Source organism: Pecten maximus, unplaced genomic scaffold, assembly GCF_902652985.1.
Source record: "Pecten maximus unplaced genomic scaffold, xPecMax1.1, whole genome shotgun sequence".
NCBI lineage: Eukaryota > Metazoa > Mollusca > Bivalvia > Pectinida > Pectinidae > Pecten > Pecten maximus.
Genome location: NW_022981912.1, coordinates 1 through 22,568, shown reverse-complemented (window position 1 = coordinate 22,568; position 22,568 = coordinate 1). Strand labels below are relative to the sequence as shown.

The following is a 22,568-nucleotide window of genomic DNA, read 5'->3' as shown; positions in this document are numbered from 1 at the left end:
CGACTATATCCGGCAAAATAGGCAGAAGTAGCCGTGTATACATTACGTTCCGTAAGGAACGATAACTCTGTTATCTCCTCCTTACTGCACTTCATTCCATATTAGAATTATATTTAGATGAAAAAGTCCTACTAAAACTGAATAATCTATAGATAGTAAATAATATGAAAATTAAAATAATAAAAACTGTCCTTTTGTTAGTGTCGAGCGACAAGCCTTTATGTCAGCGCTTCAGTGCATGTATTTTTGATGACCAAGGAGACTGCCAACACGGCCAACTTTGCGGATCTCCTTGACCTGGCTTGACGAATAGGCTATTCATACCTCGACAATATCCACGTTGATGGCAAGGTCAAGTACTCTGATCGACAATGGTTTCACCATCACCAGGAAGGGCATCACCGATCCTGAAGAGTAAGAGAAAGGTAAAATCATTAAAAGCAACATCGTCTAAATTTGAACATACTCAAATTTAAAATATCAAAGTTGATGCATAGACTTATCTTCCAAGATAATTTTATAATTCTTTGTCAGCATTTCTTGAATGTCATGAAATATGGCTATTATACTTACATTTGATGGAGGACATTTTGACGTGTTTAATGTAGATAACTTAATCAATATTTTTCGTATTATGGGTCAACGGAAAATTCATCCCCGCCTTGATTAGCAACTTTGGTGACCGCTTCCCAAACACAGGACTCATCTCCAGCTTCACCTGTTTATATCCATCAGGCATCAAGGAACTGGATCGTGACAACCTGGACTTTTATGGAGAGGAAAAGCTTCAGGTAATTAACAATAAGTAGAAAAGTTCTTGATGTGAACAGAAATTGTTTTAGATTAGATTGTATCAAACAAATGATTTGGTTTGGTTTGGTTTATTTTGTTTAACGTCCCATTAACAGCTAAGGTCATTTAAGGACGGCCTCCCGTGCGTGCGACATGCATCACGTGGTGAGTGCGTATGTGTGTTTTGGGAGGCTGCGGTATGTTCGTGTTAAGTCTCCTTGTGATAGGCCGGAACTTTTGCCGATTTATAGTGCTACCTCACTGAAGCATACTGCCGAAGACACCCAGCAGCACACCCCACCCGGTCACATTATACTGACAACGGGCGAACCAGTCGTCCCACTCCTAATATGCTGAGCGTTAAGCAGGAGTAACAACTACCAGTTTTAAAGACTCTGGGTATGTCTCGGCTAGGGGACAGAACCTAAAGCCTTCCTCACAGGGGCGAACGCTCAACTAAAGGCCAAAAGTGAGAAATTGTCAAGGGAGACATTAGGAAGAAGAAAGTTCTTAAGAAAGAAGGGAAAAGATAAGATCCCACGTTTAGTCGCCTCTCACGATCATGCAATGGGGGCAGCAGGTACAATTCTTACGCCCTACCTGCAGGGCAGGCACACGAAGTTGAAAGGTCATATGATTGTATAATCGGCTGCCGCCAGGTGCACTTTCGGGGGTCATCTCCGCATACTTTTTACGCATACAGCAAGTATATACTTATGTTAATATTGTAGATATATATGTTGTCAGGTAATTACATGAGGTCCTTTAAATAATCGTAATAAACAACAGATTAATCAAGACCTAACCTAAATATTGACCTGCATTGTTTAAATTAGCAGACGACAGTCATTCCCAGATATTTTGCAGTGCAATCTCAGTCGTTAATTTCTTCTCATTTTTCAATCGTATCTTTCTCTCCACCTTGTCATTGTAATATTCAATATAAATAATTTCCTGTAGGACTAGGAAATTGTGCATGGTCATTAGGCCCAGGCCTTTATATTGTATGGGTTGCTAATTTGACTGGATTTCCAAAGAGTGTAATATATTAGCTTTTTCATTTAAGTTAGAAGTATCAATACTAATTAATATTTCTCTCCACCTTGTCATTTACTCTCCTCTTTTCCATTGACCAATATATCTATAATATGTCTGCAATCTGAAGATTATCTTGATTGCAATAAGAGTTTTTTTTCAGTACTGTATATGTTATATATATATTGATGTCCTGAATGATGTATTGAAGTTTAATTGTTCAAATCAAGTTTTGAAAACATATACATGTAATTCACAATATACTGCCATTGTAAATACATTTGTAAATTCACTCCAACTGCTGTCTTTGGTTTGGTTTGGTTTGGTTTATTTTGTTTAACGTCCTATTAACAGCTAAGGTCATTTAAGGACGGCCTCCCGTGCGTGCGACATGCATGCGTGTGGCGAGTGCGTATGTGTGTTTTGGGAGGCTGCGGTATGTTCGTGTTAAGTCTCCTTGTGATAGGCCGGAACATTTGCCGATTTATAGTGCTACCTCACTGAAGCATACTGCCGAAGACACCCCAGCAGCACACCCCACCCGGTCACATTATACTGACAACGGGCGAACCAGTCGTCTCACTCCTAATATAATATGCTGAGCGTTAAGCAGGAGCAGCAACTAACATTTTTAAAGACTCTGGTATGTCTCGGCTAGGGGAAAGAACCCAAAGCCTTCCTCACAGCGGCGAACGCTCAACCACAGGCCAAAAGTGAGGCATTGTCAAGGGAGACATTAGGAAGAAGAAAGTTGTTCAGAAAGAAGAGAAAAGATAAGATCCCAAATTTAGTCGCCTCTCACGATCATGCAATTGGGGCAGCAGGTACAATTCTTACGTCCTACCTGCAGGGCCTCCAACTGTTGTCAATATGGCTTGTAAACTTGAAAAATATGTAAGCAGAGGTGTGAACTATGATACTTGTAGGTTTACTATGCCAGGTTATCTCTCAACACAACCTGTGATTGTTTCAGATAGTAAAGGTTTGTATGTCGAAAGAGTGAACAATTTAAGATCTCCACAAATTCATTTTGTTTGTAAACCAGGCTGTACCACAACATAAGGTGTCAATCGACTGATTGATCATCTGAAAAAGAACGAAACTCAATTTACTGATGTTATTGTCTATTTATGGTTGGGTACTTGCGACCTCACTAAAAAAGAGGGGAAGTACATTAAAATCCGTAATTATAATGACGAAAGTGTAAACCACATAATATCAGAGTACACTAGGGGAAAACAGTTCATGTCAAGCCTTCACAACACAAAGGTAGTTTTCGTGGAGATTCCACCAATTTCTGTGGTGATGTGGAATGGGAAGAGAGGTCACCGAAACTCCAGTGAATTTGCTGACCAAGACCGAGAACTGGATCGACAGGTCACTCTGCTCAACTCCAAAATCAATGATTTAAATAGTAATTTTTGCATGAAATTTTCTTTAGATATGGTAAGGTATAGGTCAGGAAAAGGCAGCACCAGAAAGTCATACCAAATGGGTTTGCTTTCTGATGGTGCCCATCCTTGTCCTTTACTTAGCAAGGTATGGATGACCAGGTTTCACCACAGCATCATCAGAGAAAACACTCCCCAATCTGATGTTCTGCAGCTTTGTGTAGATGAAGTTTCAAAACTTTTGTAATATAATACATGTACTCACTTTTTCAATTCTAACTTCCAGATATCTATTCATATACTCCAGTTCACTATGTCAAACATTACATACTTTAACATACTGGTTCATTTCAAATGGACACTGACAAAACGTACTCCTCGGGACCATCTGTATTATATGTCTCCTGTCATTACAGCGCTTGCCCATAGTTGGAAAGCTACAATATACAGATTCTATAATTAGGATACTACAATTATCGCTGTATCTAACACTAACATACGTCTATATGTATGGTATATATATGATATGTACAAATTATGCCATTTTTGCTAAACGCCTACGTCTTCTAAATCATACAATAAATCTAACTACACAAAACACCCATCAAATAAAAATCAAAGGTGTCAAATAGTCTTAAAACTAGGTTTTGTATACAAAAGCTGGCCCCATACACACGAATATATACACATTCCGTGTACGCACAGTACGCATACGCATACGTAACATACACAGCGGGTGAGATACACCTAAATACTGTATTTAAACAGTGAGAATTGTCTAACCAAATATACACATTTATTATAACCTCATACAAAATGTATATATAGTTATAATGAATAGTTTAACTTATCGCAAGCTGTAGTTTGTGATTTGAACAGATTTAGCGCTCGCACTCCAAGCCCTCGTGCTCCAATGTAAGGTGTGTTTGTCATTTACCTGCTTGCCCTCCTCTGTTCTCACCTGCTCACACATGCATAACTTACCTTTGTACTCGCAAACGAAGAAAAGAGCGCGTAACTCAAAACACATCTATATAACTGTATACAAATATAGACAATGGCATGTGACAGTATGGTTTGGTTTGGTTTATTTTGTTTAACGTCCTAATATTGTTAACTTGATCAGATTGTGTATTCATGCAATTTTAAAAACCATACCATTTTATAAATATATATATATATTTAAATTATTTATTGATAACATTCAGGTGACAAGCTTTACATGCTGTTGTAGATTGAACAAGATACCAAATGGGCATGTATCGCTCACCTTGCTCTACAACAAATTTGAAGCTGATTAAGGTCATTTCTACAGATACTATGCTGATTACCATTTTATTCAAATATCAGAGAAAGCTAGGTTTCTCCATGTCAATAAATTTTCTAGTCCTTTATTCCAGCATACTATTGACCTAATATTCAGGTCTTGGTGACTCTTGGCTATAGCAAACTTATTGTTTAAAGATTAAAACCTATTTCACCCCTGTGACCTTGGATGAAGGTCAATGTCATTCATTTTAACAAACTTGGTAGCCCTTCATCCTAGAATGCTACATACCTTATATCAAGTTGGTTATTGAGAAAGTCATTTAAAGATTATAGCCTATTTGTCATTTATTTTAACAAACTTAGTAGCCCTTCACCCAGGCCTAATATCAAGTCCCTAGGCCTTTTGGTTATTAAGAAGTTGTTTAAATGAAAAAAGTTGACACCGGACGGACGGCTGTACAGACAGACGGCTGGACGGACGGCTGGCGCTGCACCATGGCATAAGCTCACTTGCCCTTCAGGCAGGTGAGATGACAAATATATTAAATATTTGCTCTTGGACCTATTTCTTCAGTTTTTTGATAATCATCCTAATGAGAGTTGTCTCCCTTGAAAAAATGGAACTGTATATATTGTCTAATGTGAGCATTTTCACATTAGTATTTTTTTCAGTTTCACTCCAAGAAATGTTAGTATAACTCCAGATGGACTCTGTAACCAAATATCAGCACCCTAGTACAATCATAAAGTGATGTGTTAATAGTTTTCAACACTTGCACAAAACAATTTTAAATTATATTCTTTTTCCAAAAAAAATCTTTAGTTTAACTCTGACAAAGGATAGTTTTACCCACTTAGGGACCATATTACCATACATTACAATGCCTTTCAACACTTGCACAACCAACACCGACACTGACGCTGGAATGACAACATAAGCTCTCACTCTTCATTGAAAAGACGAGCTAAAAATGAATGGTGTTAAAGTGGATAACCCTGCCACAGTGTCTTTGTTTGGTATTATTTTGTACATTTGTGAGCCTGGATAAAGGAAGGAGACATTTTTTCTTACCTCAAGAGCACAGGGACAAAGAGGTTAATGAATGTTATTGGAAAACTTCCAATGCTCATTTACTTTATCTGTTGATAATTTTCATAACTTTGTAATGTAATGTATTTGCTAATTCTCCTTATTTCACAGGTAGATAGTGAGAGAGAATTCTTGAATTGTACTAAGTCCTATCTCCTTTTCAGATACATGTTGATCATTTGTTGATGTGATGTTATATGCTTAATATGTTGAATGAACAGCAATCTGATGCTTTGTCATTATGCATGGCGGGACACAGTGTTCTTATAACAGGCCAATGGGGAACAGGTAAAACTTTCACAACTAAACATATTGTTTCATCTTTAATGCATTTGAAAAAAAAATAAATGTGACATGTAGTACGGGTATTGCATGTACACAATATTCTCAATTCCATGCAATCACTTTACATAGATGGGCAGGTTTACAAGATGGAAGGTACTTAAATGAGGACCTGTTAAATCCCACAGTTTTTGGGGGACTTCAGATAATTTGTTGTGGTGATTTCTTACAATAACCCCCTTTTCCTAACCAGTTGTATGGTGATTATGGAAAATATGCCTTTTAAGCCCTATTTGGAAAAAATGTATGGTACATCATATTTATCTTAATATTATACAGAGGCAAACACAGGATGATCTAATAAAAGCAGTTCAGGAGCTTGAGAATGGAAAAAACAAGTGAACCTACAAATGCCTTGTTAACAAGTTTGTCTCGACCCTTATTAAAAAATGTTAGCCCAGTTTATCTTTTTGCAAGAAATTTTGAAGTTGATCTTTTCAACTTTGAAATGTTACATAAAATAAATGAAGAGAGACATATTTCCAATATGTATCTTTAGATTCTGGTGATGCTTATTATCTCAATAAAATAAGTGCTTCAAAGGTATTGTCTTTGGAAATTGGTTGTCCTGTCATATTATTGAAGAATTTAGATGACACTCTTGTAAATGGTCTAAAGGGTGTTGCTATTAATCTAACTGACAATAGTTTTTCTGTATCTTTTCCTTTAAAGGATGTAACTCTAAAAAAGGAACTGTTTTCAACTGATGACCCAGTAAACAAATGTGTTATCGCCAGTAGGCAACATATTCCCCTGAAACTTGCATATGCACTAACCATACACAAGTCTCAAGGTATGACTTTGGATCATATTGCTAGATTGCAATAAAGCAAATCACCAGGCCAGTTGGGTGTTGGTAGGGCTACAAATAAAGAAGGTTTGCAAATATTAAATTATAAACCATCTCTGTGTAAAGAACACCCCGTTTATGTGAAACAGATTTATTCTGAATATAAAGATACCTGCATTGCTGTCAACAAACTGTTTTAGACTCTTCAGAATGTGTGCAATTATTTGAAGAAGAATGGGAAAAAGAACTTGATGAATATCTCAGTGATTTTAATGAGGATGTCTTGCAAGAAACTGATAAAATTCTATGTGAATTACAACATACAACCATATTCCCTGTACTTTCAAACTGTGCATTGTGTAATTTACATGACATCGAGAGTGCAGATGAACTCTGTACAACAAAATTATGTAGTAAATTACTGGATACTATGACAGGTTGTGCTGAAGCCATCAACACTCTTTTTCAGCTTGTTGTAGTTAGATTTATCAATGTGTCATCAGGCCAATTCAGAAGGAACTTCCTAACAGAAATTAGAAATGAAAAAGGTAAAGCATTAAGGAAAAAGATCATGCAAAAAAGGAAATCAAAGTAACAAAAGCCTCCATCAGGTCTGTGAAAGATGATATGTCCACTTGTAAGACTTTTTCACATTACCAGCTGAAAGCCGGTGTATTAGATGACAAATCATACTTTGATAATCCGTTCTATAAAAAGATAGATTAATTTGATTTCTGTAAACTTTACAATATTCCCCTGAAAAGGTCACTGAAAAAATGTGATATAAACAATAATTTGGTTAAAAAAATATCAGAATGTGAAAAAAATGCCAGCACCAGATGCATTTCAGATTCAGTCTGTTGAATGTGGTTTTGGTTCCTGGTACATCTGGTTTCTACTCTCAGTGTCTAAACGACAGTGATGATGAAATTGAACGGGAATTCTTAGATCTTCCATTGGAAGCCACTGTGTTACCTTCATCATCATCAGATTGTACTAAAAATGTGAAGAAAGCAAAACCTGTTAGAAAAAGACTATGCAAAGGGAAAAAAATGGGGAAAGGGAAAAAAAAGCAAAAAACATATGATGATGAATGTAGCATTGTAGCAATCTCTATCAAGATGAAGCAGTTTGGTTTGGTTATTTTGTTTAACGTCCTATTAACAGCTAAGGTCATTTTAAGGACGGCCTCCCGTGCGTGCGACATGAATGCGTGTGGTGAGTGCGTATGTGTGTTTTGGGAGGCTGCGGTATGTTCGTGTTAAGTGTCCTTGTGATAGGCCGGAACTTTTGCCGATTTATAGTGCTACCTCACTGAAGCATACTGCCGAGACACCCAGCAGCACACCCCACCCGGTCACATTATACTGACAACGGGCGAACCAGTCGTCCCACTCCAAAATATGCTGAGCGTTAAGCAGGAGTAGCAACTAACATTTTTAAAGACTGTATGTCTCGGCCAGGGGACAGAACCCAAAGCCTTCCTCACAGGGGCGAACGCTCAACTAAAGGCCAAAAGCGAGTCATTGTCAAGGGAAACATTAGGAAGAAGAAAGTTGTTCAGAAAGAATAGAAAAGATAAGATCCCAAATTTAGTCGCCTCTTACGATCATGCAATGGGGGCAGCAGGTACAATTCTTACGTCCTACCTGCAGGGTAGTTCAGCGTAGGGATTCTAGTTAGTTTATATATATAAAAACCATAGTTGAAAATCTTGATAAAGGTAAAGATATAAATAATACTTGTGTTCTGTAACACCAGTAAACTTTGATAGGGCACGACACAAGGGACGTTTAATTAAACCGAGAGAATATGGTGTTTCTGGGAATCTTCATAAATGGCTTGAAAGTTATTTATCCGACAGAAAACAACGTTATATTTTATATGATTTACCTTTTGAAAACCTTTCTGTTGTTTTTCAAGGTTCCGTTCTGGTCTTTTTTATTCCTATTATGGTTTGGTTAGGTTATTAAGATTAACGTCCTTTCAACAGCTAAGGTTATTTAAGGACGGCCTCCCGTGCGTGTGACTGGCATGTCGTAATGGTGAGTGCGTATGTGTGTTTTGGAGGCTGCAATATGCTCGTGTTAAGCCTCTTTGTGATAGCTCGGAACGTTTGCCGATTTATAGTGCTACCTTATTGAAGGATAGGTCGAATCCGTTAAACTCCATCCTCAAGGACAAAATAAATCTTGTTTTGACATTTGTTCATCATTAAGTTTATCTGCTATCTTAACTCGCTTGCTAGATATCATTTCTGCTGATGGGCAAAACTAACTTTCCAGAGTAAACACACTTATTGAAAATCCGGAAATCTATTATCTCTAACCATTTAAAACAATGTGAAGACTATATACTTCTTCATAATGAATATGGGTCGTTCTGAGCTAAAGTGCATTTTTGGGGGAATTAGGTATTTTTTTTTTAAATGCATTTTTCAGCATGGGAAATCTTTCTGACTTAACACCAGGGTCTCTTCTTTGTACTTTTAAGTGTCAGAGGATAGTAGAACATATGCAACACCTAATAAAATTTGAATTTTCCTTGTGGTGACTTTATTGTTTTGGACATTACTCTTGCATTATTGACATGCATTTGACAATGTTCCATACAGAATTTCATCATGATTGTACCATATGAGCAAGTCTTTGGTGTCATAAAATAATTGTTACGTCCGAGACTGCTACTTTTTAGAATTTAAAAACAAAATAAAATAGAAGATTATGATGGATTCCTAATCACAAAATGATGATGCATTCTAAACAATGAAGGAGAAGATAGTCCTGCTATGGCAATTGGTGAAAATATAGATGTTTTATGTTCACTCCAAGGACGTAACAGGACACAAAAAATGATTCCTTTTGGAAAATAGTTCTTCACCAGGAGTAGACTGCTGTTAAATTCATGAATACTTATTATCAATGTAAATAAAAATTGCATTTAATTTCAGTAACTTCCAGTTTGGGTCATAAATGCAGACTTTTTTTAGGAAAAAAACTTGCGGATGTAACAGGACACCATTTTTCTAATTAAGCAGCTTTTTAGATAATAAAAGATAATTTAATTATTTTCTTTACATTGCTTATGATTAAGAAATATTCCACACAGTTTTTAGATTTAATTTTGAATGATTTAGAATGGAGATTGTCATTTTATTCAGTTGATGCAATTTTGGCGTCTTTTGTTACATCTCAACTATTTTCTTTTCTTCACAAATATAGTGAAATACTTTAGATATATGCTAACTCAAGCATATATATCAACCACTCTTTCACTGATTTTTTATCTACTAACATTTCACTTGTTTAGCTTGGCAACATTTCCTGCTATTAAATGAAGTTGATTGAAGTGGATCACCTTATTTCTTTTCTAAATGACGAGACAAAATGCTGTTTTGCCATGTAAATGGCATACGACATCTCAAGTCCTAATCCTGATGAATAGTTACCAAATTGTGGCAAATAAGCAAAAGCAACACATGAAATCAAATGTGATCAAAATGTATTATCAATAAATTGATGAGAGTCTTCAAGTAATTCTGGTACTTCATGGCATATCTGAAACGATAAATATATATTTATATCAACATTAAAACCAACAAATTAGATTTTAGTTTCTCAAACAAAGCTGAAATTAACTCGATATTAATATATATACAGATTCATCTACATGTAATTTGAAAATGTTCACGACATTTTAATTTGAATTGTACTGCAAAACATTAGGTCACTGCTTATTGCCTCACCAAATTTGTAATAAATTCTTGAACCTTGGACCTCTATGGCTGGGGGATCAAGAACCCTGACAACGTCATCAAAGATAACAGTGTGGGTTACCTCATTGGGTAACCATCGTTGTCTCTTCTTGGTGAAGAATCTTACCCACGGCCAGTTCTCCACCTTTTGAAAACAAGAAAATCATTTGCATTATATATATATAAACCATCTAGAACTCAAGGTAATAATGTTGTAACATAACCCAGGTCATTAGTTGACTTAGTTATTTTTATTTTTGTTAAATGAAACAAATATGTCATTGATATTTAACATTTTCTGAACTGTAGATACGTTTAAATGATGAAACTACAAGTAAACACAAATATTTAGTTGAAGTGAGCAAAGGATTTTCTAGTATGCATTTGTATTTAATTACCTTGATGTACAATGATACACAAACCATGTGATACAAGCCAACTTGCAAAGGCATTGCAAGACAGCTGATACATATTTATGTCCATTGTAATATTATCTGATCATGAATATTCAACTTTGGAAGAACGAAGAGTAATCATTTTGGAATACCTTCATATATTTTATTGAATTGAAAAAAAATCAATAAAATGATTTAACATCATGCATACAAGTTTATGAACCAGTAACAATTGAAGGGTTAATACCATAAGGCTGAAGTGCACATCAAGCCAGAAGTCTACTTGTTTTACTGATTGCAAAGTCAGATTAACAGCTATGAACTATTCGTCAGGGGTTCTCGGGCCAATGCAACATTTCCAGGGGCTATCAATGTTAAACTTGGGACAGTTACTAAGTTCAGCTGGGGACATCATTGTAGTAAGGTTCTTGGAACTTTCCGCGGCATTCATGGGATTAAAGGTTCAGGGCTGTTAGTAAGGATCAGCTGGAGACAGTTAATAACTTAATAAGGTTCTTAGACATATCAGCAGCATTCCTGGGGATAAGGAAGGGACTGTTGGTAAGGTTCTTGGTCAATGCTAGACCAATAAGCATTATATATTACTGTTATTCTAAGTTACTCAGACTACATCTAAGATTGGCATGATTGGTATGAATGTTTAAGAGTAGAGTTTGTTGATCTCAGTGAAGACATGCAACTTAATAAATGAATATAAAATGGAATTCAAATTTTAACCAATATGAATTAAAAATGTGAACAACTTCATCTATTAAAGGCAGTCTTCTGGCTATTGCAGTGCTAATGCCTATAAGCTGTTATAGTACTAACCCCTGTAACAAAACTCTTTCACTTACCACAGCAGGCAATAAAATTTTGCCATGCTTTATCTGTACATATGTACCAACAGTAAACCTACAGAATGATATTCATGGATATTTAAACACAATTTCTGTCGTGTCAGAGAATTGTGATATAATTATTGAAGGCATTTCTCATTAACAACAAATTACATAGAAAAGTATGTTTCTTAATAGAAGATAATTTTTATCCATCACTCGTGCTAAAGCTTCCTAATGCTTTCATAGAATATCAAAGACGAATAATAATGGATGAATAATATAACAAATTTGTAAGACACACAATGCAGTTATTTTAATATGCGTCATTTTAATAAAAGTTACTTACTCGACTGGGATGCTGGACTGGTCTCCTGGAGATGTATCATCTGTGGATTCCGGGGCCAGAGGCATGCCCTCAACAACAGCAGTAGACTGGTTCAGATCAGTTAGAGCGTGGGTGAACTGGGTAATGACCTCACTGCAGTGACAAATCAACATATCAGGCATGGGACTTTGACACAGAACTGTTGAGAAAGCAGCTTTTTGTACTATCAGATATACTTACTCGACTGGGATGCTGGACTGGTCTCCTGGAGATGTATCATCTGTGGATTCCGGAGCCAGAGGCATGCCCTCAACAACAGCAGTAGACTGGTTCAGATCAGTTAGAGCGTGGGTGAACTGGGTAATGACCTCACTGCAGTGACAAATCAACATATCAGGCATGGGACTTTGACACTTTTACTATATAAATATGATAAATTTACTTGATGTTGATGGGTCAAGTGGAGTAGTATAATATGGTATCTTTTGAATTAAGGCTTGGACTGCTACACAGTTGTTGACAATGGATACTAGGCTTCATATAAACATTTTTCAAATTTCTTTCGCATTTTGCTTTTATATTGAAACTGGATTCAAAAATGGAACGCACATTGGAATGGAATGTGCTCAATGCACTGACTGGACACAATTTAATACTTACTCATTAAGTGATTGCAGTAAATGTTCAAGCATGCTGTTCTCCAAGGATATACTGACGTCTTCATCGTCAAAAAGAGTGTCATTTGATTCGGGTTGAGACACGGCAGAGACCAGTGGGACAAAATGATTTGGGATCCAGTTTTCCATCACCATATCACTTCGTGTTGACGTCCACAAGAACAGAGCAGTTTTGGTGCCATTTTCCCTGTTTACAATCTTCCTGGGAATGATTGTGCGATTAAGTATGCATCTGGGAAGAGCCGCACCACATTTGGGATACAAAGACATAATATTGCAATTCAACACTGATGATAGGGCAAATATTTGCCAAATGCCCATGTAAGATCCACCTGCCCTTACATTCATAGCCTCCCATTCAAAAATTCTTCTTGCTACAAGTGGTGTTATTTTTTCCCCTGGTGTGTACATTTCGGAGAACATTGTGTAGGAATTAAGTAGATGTTTAGCTTCGTTTGTAGGTAAAATTATACCCTTGTTAAGAAAGTTGTTGTTGGTATATTCGTCAATTCCCATGCACATTTCTATAACAATCCTGGTCCGCATTTCCTCATGAGCAAGCTCATCCCCAAATGCCACTACACTGGCTGATCGAGGAAAACAGTTTCCATCCGCTCCAACTTTTACTGGAATCCACTGATGGTACCTTTCATCCAGCTCATCAACAGGCAAAAGCCCTAATGCGACCTTGTCAGCAACAAGTTTGTTGTTTACAGCACTCACACTGGAATCAACCCCTATCGATGGATATGTTTGGGTTAACTGTTCATTTAAAGATACACACTTCATTTGCAACATGTCAAAGTCATCAGCAGTCTGCAAGTTGAACAGTTTTTTTCTAAAATATTCTCTCCTGGTTTTCCTCTCATCATCTGTTTGCAGAACAGATTCATCTTGGTTTCCATCCTGTTTTTCTTTTCTGGTTTTGATTCCATCTTCTGTATGAGGCACAGATTCATCTGGGTTGCTATCCTGTTCTTGTTTTTTTCTTGTTCCATATTTCTTTCCCTTTGTCAAACATTTCAGTTCTTTCCTTGCTCTTTTGGTATTGATTCCATCTTCTGTATGAGGCACAGATTCATATGGGTTTCCATCCTGTTCTTGTTTTCTTCTAGTTCCATATTTCTTTCCCTTTGTCAAACATTTCAGTTCTTTCCTTGCTCTTTTGGTATTGATTCCATCTTCTGTATGAGGCACAGATTCATCTGGGTTTCCATCCTGTTCTTGTTTTCTTCTAGTTCCATATTTCTTTCCCTTTGTCAAACATTTCAGTTCTTTCCTTGCTCTTTTGGTATTGATTCCATCTTCTGTATGAGGCACAGTTTCATCTAGGTTTCCATTTTGTTCTTGTTTTCCTGTTGCTGATTTTTCTTGGTCAGTTTTCAAACCACTTGGTTTTGTTGTTTTCCTTCCTTGCATTTTCTTTGAAAGTTTTACTTTCTTTGCAGTTGCCTGTTTCACAACATTGTGTTCTTCCCATTGTTCAACAAAAAGATGATTTTGACATTCCTCTTGTTCTTTCCCACCATTCAAACAACCTGTGCAGAAACAGCTGAGCTTTCTTGCTTTAATGACGCCTGGTCTAACTGACCTCACAGAATGCAACTGCTGGGTTCCTTTAATTGTCTTCAGTGCTGGAGTGGTTTCTGACCTCTTGATTGTTTCCTCATAGAAAAACACTCTCTTTTTGTGCTCACACTCTCCATTTTTGTCAATAGTCATATTTTCCTTGCAGAAGTTGTAAAAATCTTGAGCATTCTGAATAATGCCTTGCCGACTTCTAACATAAAGCTCTGCAGCTTTTTTTACAACTCCACCCAGAGCATCGCAAGGACCTTTGCCATGTCTAGAGCCAAAATACCCTCTTTCAAAGATGTTACCATCTATTCCTCTTTCTGACAGATTATGGAAAGGGATCTTTGATTTGTATTGTGAGGCACACCCATCACTGAATTGTACTTCGTGGGTGAATGAAACCCCTCGTCCCTGGATATGAAGTTTCATTTGATTATTAAACTGGTTCACAGCATAAGCATCATGTTTGATATCAGGAGAAATAAATACTGCAGACTCCTCTACTGTTGAACTTTTACAAGTGGGGCATTTGTAATAGGCAACGACTGGATGCAAGGACACTTGCTGATAAGAATAATAGGCTGACTGAATCTCATCTTGATAGCCACACTTATAATTTTCTGAGAAATCAGCTACTGTTAAAAGCATGTTTTCTGGCAGTGACTCTTTCAACTGACGGAAAGCATTAAATTGCCATCTGGCCACAAAGAGATGCTCTGTCAAACTGGCTGCCTCTTCTACCATCTCTGAAATGCAGTCCTGGACTGACCCAGACTTTTCGACCAGTATCTTCCGTTTTACAGTCTTTCCAGCATTACTAGTGCTATAAACTGAACCATTTTCCCATTTTTTCCATTTAAGTTGTTTGTGTATCTCTGACAAAGGAGCAAACATTTCCTCAAGCTTGAACACACCACACTGATCACAGGTCCGGCGAACACAATCCAAGTCGTTAAATGCCTTTGTTTTTGTGCACATACTGGCACTACACAAGTCATATTTGTCATTGATGGTCATTGTGAGATTTTCTTGTTTTGCAGCTTCCTTTAAAACACTGAGTTTCAGCTCCGTGTTGGCACAGTACTCGCATAAACAGGAATTGAACTTGGTCCTAGAAACTGTCAAACACTGTTTCGGACGAAGTTTTTGAAAAGTACTGAGCGATACTTTCTTACCCTTTTTTGCCAGGAATTCTTTGTGAAGCTTTGCTGTGGTCTTATTCAGAACAACTTTCTGTACAAGGGTTTTTGCATTTACGGTGCGCTTTCCAGGTAAAGTTGTGGATTCCTCAAGGTAAAAATCTTCAACTGATTTGTTCCTTTCAGCTGATACCTGAGCTCCTTTTCTTTCATACAGGCTTTCTTCATCCAAGAGTGATGCTGATCTCCAAAAATGCCACCCAATATCTAATGCTAAACGCATTTTATGATCCTTGATATATTTGTCTGCAATTGACTTAACCACCCAACGGTATTTCATGCGTCCCTTTGCAGTTTGATCCCTTTTCATCTTCTTCAAAGAAAATGTCAGATTTCTGACAATTCTTGTGTTTACACTGTTTGACTGTTTGGTTTTTGGAGAGTTTAGGATTCCCCTGTGTTTCAAAACAGCTCTTTTTCTTGGGGTCGCATTTTGAATGTCAGATTGAATTTTGTCTGCAAATGTATCTGGGTCGTCTTGGTCAGATGTTGCGGCTGTTGATGCCGAATGTTTAGTAGTTGTCTGTAATTTCAACATTCGGTACTTCTCTCTCCTTCTTTCCAATTCTCGTCTCTTTGCCTGTGGTGTCATTTTACTTCTTTGCTTTTGTTTTGCGCTTCTCCACTCACTTCTTAATTTTTCCCGCTCCCTCCTTGTTTTCACTTGCGAGGTTGGCAATTTTCCCTCCAACCTCTTCCTCTCTCTCATTTTTTGCATACGGATTTTGGAGAATTCTGCATTTTTCTTCTTTTGATCAGAGGATAGTTGACTTCTGTATAGCCTCTTTCTAGCTGCATCCTGGATCTTAATTTCTGAATAGACCTGGTCATTTTCCTTCAAGGCTTTTCTTTTGTTTAAATAATACTGGATTTTTCTCTCTTTTGTGGTCGGGGTTTTGACTGGGATCGATTTTTCCATTCGGATTCGCAGTTGATAGCTCTTTGCATTTTCTTTGTCCCTGAAATGAAAATGTTTTCTAAATATCAAGTTGGAATTTGGACTTCAGCATGACTGGTGTTATTGATACCATTACATAAATAAAGATTTGAACAAAATACATCAATGAATTTAAACAGTTATTTAATTCCTTTACAGAACAGGTTATCCTCTGAGTATAATGATTCTTATTTTCCAATTCAAGTCTCAATGTATATTTCATACTTAGTACTTAAGTGTCAAAGATGCAACAAAGATACCAACATAATAATTCAGAATTGGTGTCCGTGTTACATCCCTGGACACATTGCAGAAATAAGGTTTAAAATCAATATAAAGTGAATGGTAATAATAATAAATACCTGCTCAGAACAGGTTCCATACTGAGCATATTATCAATTTTCCATAAATCAGTCTTAATGTATTTGTTACTAATTAAATAGAAAAGACGGAACGAAGATACCAACATTATAGTTGAAGTTCAGAGTCCATGTTACATCCTAGACAAATTTACAGAAATGTGATATTACCAGTGCCTTGTGCATCACTTCTCTAAAGACATGTCTTCACAGGACATATTCAACATTGAGCATATAATTTAAACTTTCCTTTTCAGTTTGACTGTATTTATACTAATCCAACAGAAAAGACGCAACAAAGACACCAACGTTGTAATTGAAGTTCAGAGTCTGTGTTACATCCTAGACACATTTAAAGAAATAAGATATTTAACCAGTGTCTCATGCATCAATCCTCCATAAAACATTTCTACACATGACATATTCAACATTGAGCATATTATAAACTTTCCTTTTCAGTCTGAATGTTTTTTATACTAATCCAACAGAAAAGACGCAACAAAGACACCAACGTTGTAATTGAAGTTCAGAGTCTGTGTTACATCCTAGACACATTTAAAGAAATAAGATATTTAACCAGTGTCTCATGCATCAATCCTCCATAAAACATTTCTACACATGACATATTCAACATTGAGCATATTATAAACTTTCCTTTTCAGTCTGAATGTTTTTTATACTAATCCAACAGAAAAGACGCAACAAAGACACCAACGTTGTAATTGAAGTTCAGAGTCTGTGTTACATCCTAGACACATTTAAAGAAATATGATAAAACCACAACGTCTCAATAGAGTCATGCATTGATTTCTTCTTCAAATATCTACACAGAAAATGTTGAACACATAGGAAAATATCATTTTCCTATCTATGATTTTAATTGTATTTTAAACTACTTAAATGAAAAAGACGCAACAAAGACACCAACCTATAAGTCGAAATATAGAGTCCATGTTACATCCGAGACATATTTGTAGAAATGAGATAAAATTGCAGATTATTATTGAAGTTAAACATAAAATTGTTTACAGAGAATATTCTGAATACTGGGAATATTAATGATTTTCTTATTTCACTTCCTTTACTTATTCCATATCACTCATCTGGCAAAGACGTAACGAAGACACTAATATTCAATTTCAAATCCGGTGTCCATGTTACATCCCTGAAAATTATCAGAAAAAAAAGCAATTGCACAGTTAAAAATTGAAGAATGTTTCAAAACTAGCCTGGGGCAGAATAAATCAACATCACATCAATCAAACTATATTAAAATTCATCTACAAATCATTAAATATATGTGATTGTGCAGAGATGTAACAAAGACACTAGATAATTATTTTAGAATGAGTGTCCATGTTGCGTCTAAGACATATAAAGTGATATGATTAACCACATGCATGTTTACCAAAATGTTTTTCTGTCAACATTCATTCGATTTCAATAAATTACTTTTAGGCATATATGTGTCTGCAAACGACGATTTATTTGTTGAAGTTACTAGTTATTTGCTAGGACGTAACAGTAGACTCAAAACGTTATCAACCCATGCTTGAATTTCCGTTGAAAATGGTCAAATTACTTCGCAGCATTTCGTCTAATGGGCGATCTATAACTGTTATTTTGAAGTAAAATGTATCATTTATTCAATGACATTTGTCATCAAATCTCTCCTTCGTTGATACAGTTTTAAATATTACATTTTGTAAATGTTGACATGCATGTTCTTGGACGTAACAGCACACTTACATTTTCACCGCTCCAAGGACATGGCCACCAGTAACATAGAAACCGTGCGAATGAAAGTAAACTACCGTAAACCGTTCCATGTTACGCGCCTCTAATTCGATGTCGTAAAATAACTATCATAATAAAGTCGAAACAAAGAATAAACCGATTCATTTTAATTTTCTAGGACGTAACATTATGACACCAACTGCCGAAGAAATAAATAGTTGAAATACATACAAATGTGGCCAGGATATATTCACGACACCTGTTTTTGTCACGACGCAAATAACTTCCGGTATGAAAACACAACCACGAGATGGGTGTCGCAAGCAAGTTCAAGCGGATTTGAGCATGTTTACGGACGTAACATTCATGACACGAAATGTTACGTCCAGCGACCGTTTTATAAACAGCTCCTAAATGCAAAAGAACGTGTTCTCGTGTTAATTTCGTGCATTTTATCACCATTTTAAACTTTATTCGTCCATGTCGTCCCAAATCTTTCAACACACCCCGTGTTTGAAAATTTTTATTACCCGTGAAAACACACCAACACCACTATGGACACCAAAAAATGGTAACGTGTCCTTGATATTTTACTAGAAAATGCAGAATTAAAACTTAAGTATTTCATATAAGTTTGATTTAATTTGGCAGCTATGTCCTTGTTAAAATTTATTTCAACAGATTTTATACATACCGTATTTATTCTAATAAGCGCCCCCACCCTAATAAACGCCCCCCACCCTTTTTTTGGAAAGAAAATTCCTCAATTCGAGAAAAAGAACTTACCGTGGCACATCCACGTGTGTCCAGAGGTAATTATTTAAAGGATATCCAACATAAAACTAACACAAACCACAAAACAAAGTTTCAGTAACTATATACACAGTACCACTATATCGTATCAACAAACGTTAATGTCCCGGGCTGTCATACGCGCCACTGACCTCGCTGTCATCATCACTTCCGGTGGATTCACTTTCACTTTCACCGAGTTCAACTGCACCTCCCATTAAATTTTCCAGTACATCCTCAGCTTCCTGGACGTCAATATTTTGGAATTTTACTGACCTTCCTCCTCCCTTACAGCGTTTTGATGTTTTAGAAATGTTTTTTAGTTTTTGTTTGTTTTGGCACCAGTCCCGCACTCGTTTCCGGTCAACCTTAAACACAGTAGCTGCCGCATGTTTTCCCTTTTGCTCGGCGTAGTTTACAACTTTCAGTTTGAAACTTACTTCATATAACTTCACTTCAAACCCGACATGATTGATAGCAGATATAATAAACTACAAGTGATGAGAGTAAACTGGATCGTGACCGGTTTATGACGCAATTTAACACACTCGACCCCGTGTTTCAAACAATGTATATGTTGTACGTAATGTACAACTACCGTAAGTATAAATAACAAAGTTTATGTTTCTTGCAATTTCATACACAAAATGTTTGTCACTTAGTTTTACAATGTTTTGGATACATATACACATGTTTCATGGCGTGAAATGGGTACATACAACATATCTCACAACTTACCGACTCTGAAATTTTGATCTCCATTAAACGCCCCCCCTTGGAAAAATTTCACGCCCCCGGGGCGTTTATTAGAATAAATACGGTATTTAATTTGGTCACCATGATTTTGCGAAACACTTCAAAACAACGGACGTAACAAAAATTTTATGACACCGAAGACTTGCTCATATATATATAGAACATCTAGGTGTAAAATATCATTATATTGTATCGTAAATGCTGCCATTTGTTAATACCATTATATTCATGTTTATGGAAGAGGACAATTATAAGTTGTAAAACTTGTGTCCAATTCCTTTTGAAATGTTTTCAAATAAAATATGTTTAAACTAAACTATTGCCGTAGTTATCTGTCACTTCGATTGTAAACCCCCTGCCAAAGTCATGGAAGAATCGACCAATCAAATTGGTTTAACGTTTGATTTCCGTAATCTTGCAGTTACCTCCCTTACAACAGTAAATACGTTCCAAGTATCGCCTACAACAACCAATCCCGTGCACATGGCAAACAAGATATTATCATTTGCATTTGATTTATTGGTCGTTTTCGTCAAAGGAAAATGGAATATGGAAATCGATGACAATGTTAACGCTATGACCATTCACCCTGACCACAAATGCCACCTAGTATCTACCTTTCTCGCAAACATGTACGCAGTACAGTAACCTATAGTATGATACAATGTATCGTCTCGTATGCCGTTATTGATATATTTCTTTCTCTAAATTATAGAAATATTCATCTAGTTGATAATGATGTAACATTCTAGAATATATATAATACACATTTAAGTAAATCGCGGACATATTTGCAGACCGATGCTATAATGTCAGCCGTTTTGGAATGAACACGGAAGAGCAAAACTTTCTAAACATCCGGAGACGAATGCGCCTGCGCAATATTTGTTTACATAAATGTATTGACCTGGAGTTATTCGTAAAGTTCAGGTTCATTTAGTCTTCACATTTCGCTAGCGTTATGCATTTCTCAAATCGTATGCATCTTGAAAACATCTACTGAATACATTTCCACATTTTCGGTAAAACTACTACATAAAACGAAGATGTTTTTGCAAGTAAATTATTTGAAGCGTAAGGCAATGGGGGCAGCCATATTTCATTGAAACAGACAGTAGATGGCGTATTGGTGAATGTGGCTACCAAATATGGTCATATTTCGCAGTCCAGTTCTTGATGGCAATAACCGAACATTAATGTTCGTTTAAAAAATGTATTATTTCCAAATTTCACATTAGTGACTTATATACTGACTTTGTTTAATCATAAAACCAAAAATTAAAATTAATTCTTTTTCAATATTTTCAGTGATTAGGTCCTAAGTATTTACCTACAGTGAAAGTTTCATGTTTAAACATTTCATTAATTTATTTTTATTAACTTTGAATGTTTCATTTGATTTGTAGGCATGTTTTGTAAACAGGACAGCAGACCTATGGACACAGATCAGAAAAAGAAATATCACCATCACCACATTGTTTGATCCTGAGGACAATGAAGTGTGAAGTTGGGCTGTAAAAAAATGGACAATTTGTGTGTGAAAATGACTGACAATTGTGAAATCATATTATATTAGTGCTGTGACATTACATATTGTTATTGTGTTTAGTGTGATATCATAGTGCTTATTATTTTAAGAAACTTGAGCTTTGGAAGTGTATCAGTAACATTTAATTGGTAATCTTAAAGAGAGAGAGACCATGAGTCTGTGAAAGTCTGAGTTGGTAAAGAGAATGAAGAATGAGCAATGTATTAATTTAAGGATGTACAAATATGGATGAGTCAGAGATTGGTAAATGCTGTATTTATTTTTCTTACATATTGAATAAATAAATTCATATTACCATGATTAAAATAGTTTATCATTATTTCTCAAAACAATTTCTAAGGGGATATAAATATAACTACTGTTCAATAAATCATCTTCCTAAAAATGAAAAGGGACATAACTCATGTAAACAAATTATCTCCCTTTAATTAATTAATAATGGTCTTGCGGCGCGCTGGGAAAATGTCCCCGCAGGTTCCTCCATAGTAAAATCTGAAGCCATGGTGATCCCTGAGAGTCGGCGCAACAATAAAAAATAGCTTCTTACGAATATAACTACAGTGGAACTTCGTTAACTCGAACTCGGAAAACTCGAATACCCCGCTTAACTGGAAGTACCTCGTCGGTCCCAGCCGAATTCTCTCTTTATCATAGTAAAGAAAACTCGGACAATACGAAGTGAAAATTTGGTCCCAACAATAAAAATCCTATTTGAAATGATCGAATAACTCGAAGTATAATTTTCGTCGATCGGTGGTAAACGCCGACATTTTTTAAGAGCTAAATTACGTTTGTAATACTGAACATATCGGCACTACTAACCTACATGCTATTATAAGTGTTCCATAAATTCATAAAAGAAATTGTCGGTTGAATCTTATAACAACAAGTCTTGGTGATAAAAAGAATTGCTTTACTTACATCAGGTAATTTCCTAAGGCGGTCGCCGATATTAGTACACA

At 36.1% G+C, this 22,568-nt stretch overlaps 1 protein-coding gene across 1 annotated transcript; it reads right to left on the bottom strand.

Moving 5' to 3' along the window:
- Positions 1 to 324: 324 nt before the first annotated feature.
- Positions 325 to 19,722, bottom strand: LOC117320304 (the record flags this gene model as incomplete). The annotated part of the gene is made up of 8 exons (XM_033874916.1): positions 325 to 407; positions 10,479 to 10,608; positions 11,716 to 11,773; positions 12,047 to 12,178; positions 12,266 to 12,397; positions 12,686 to 16,435; positions 18,522 to 18,634; positions 19,454 to 19,722. Coding segments are annotated over 8 exons (4,667 nt in total), but the record flags the coding sequence as incomplete, so codon positions are not given.
- Positions 19,723 to 22,568: the final 2,846 nt, after the last annotated feature.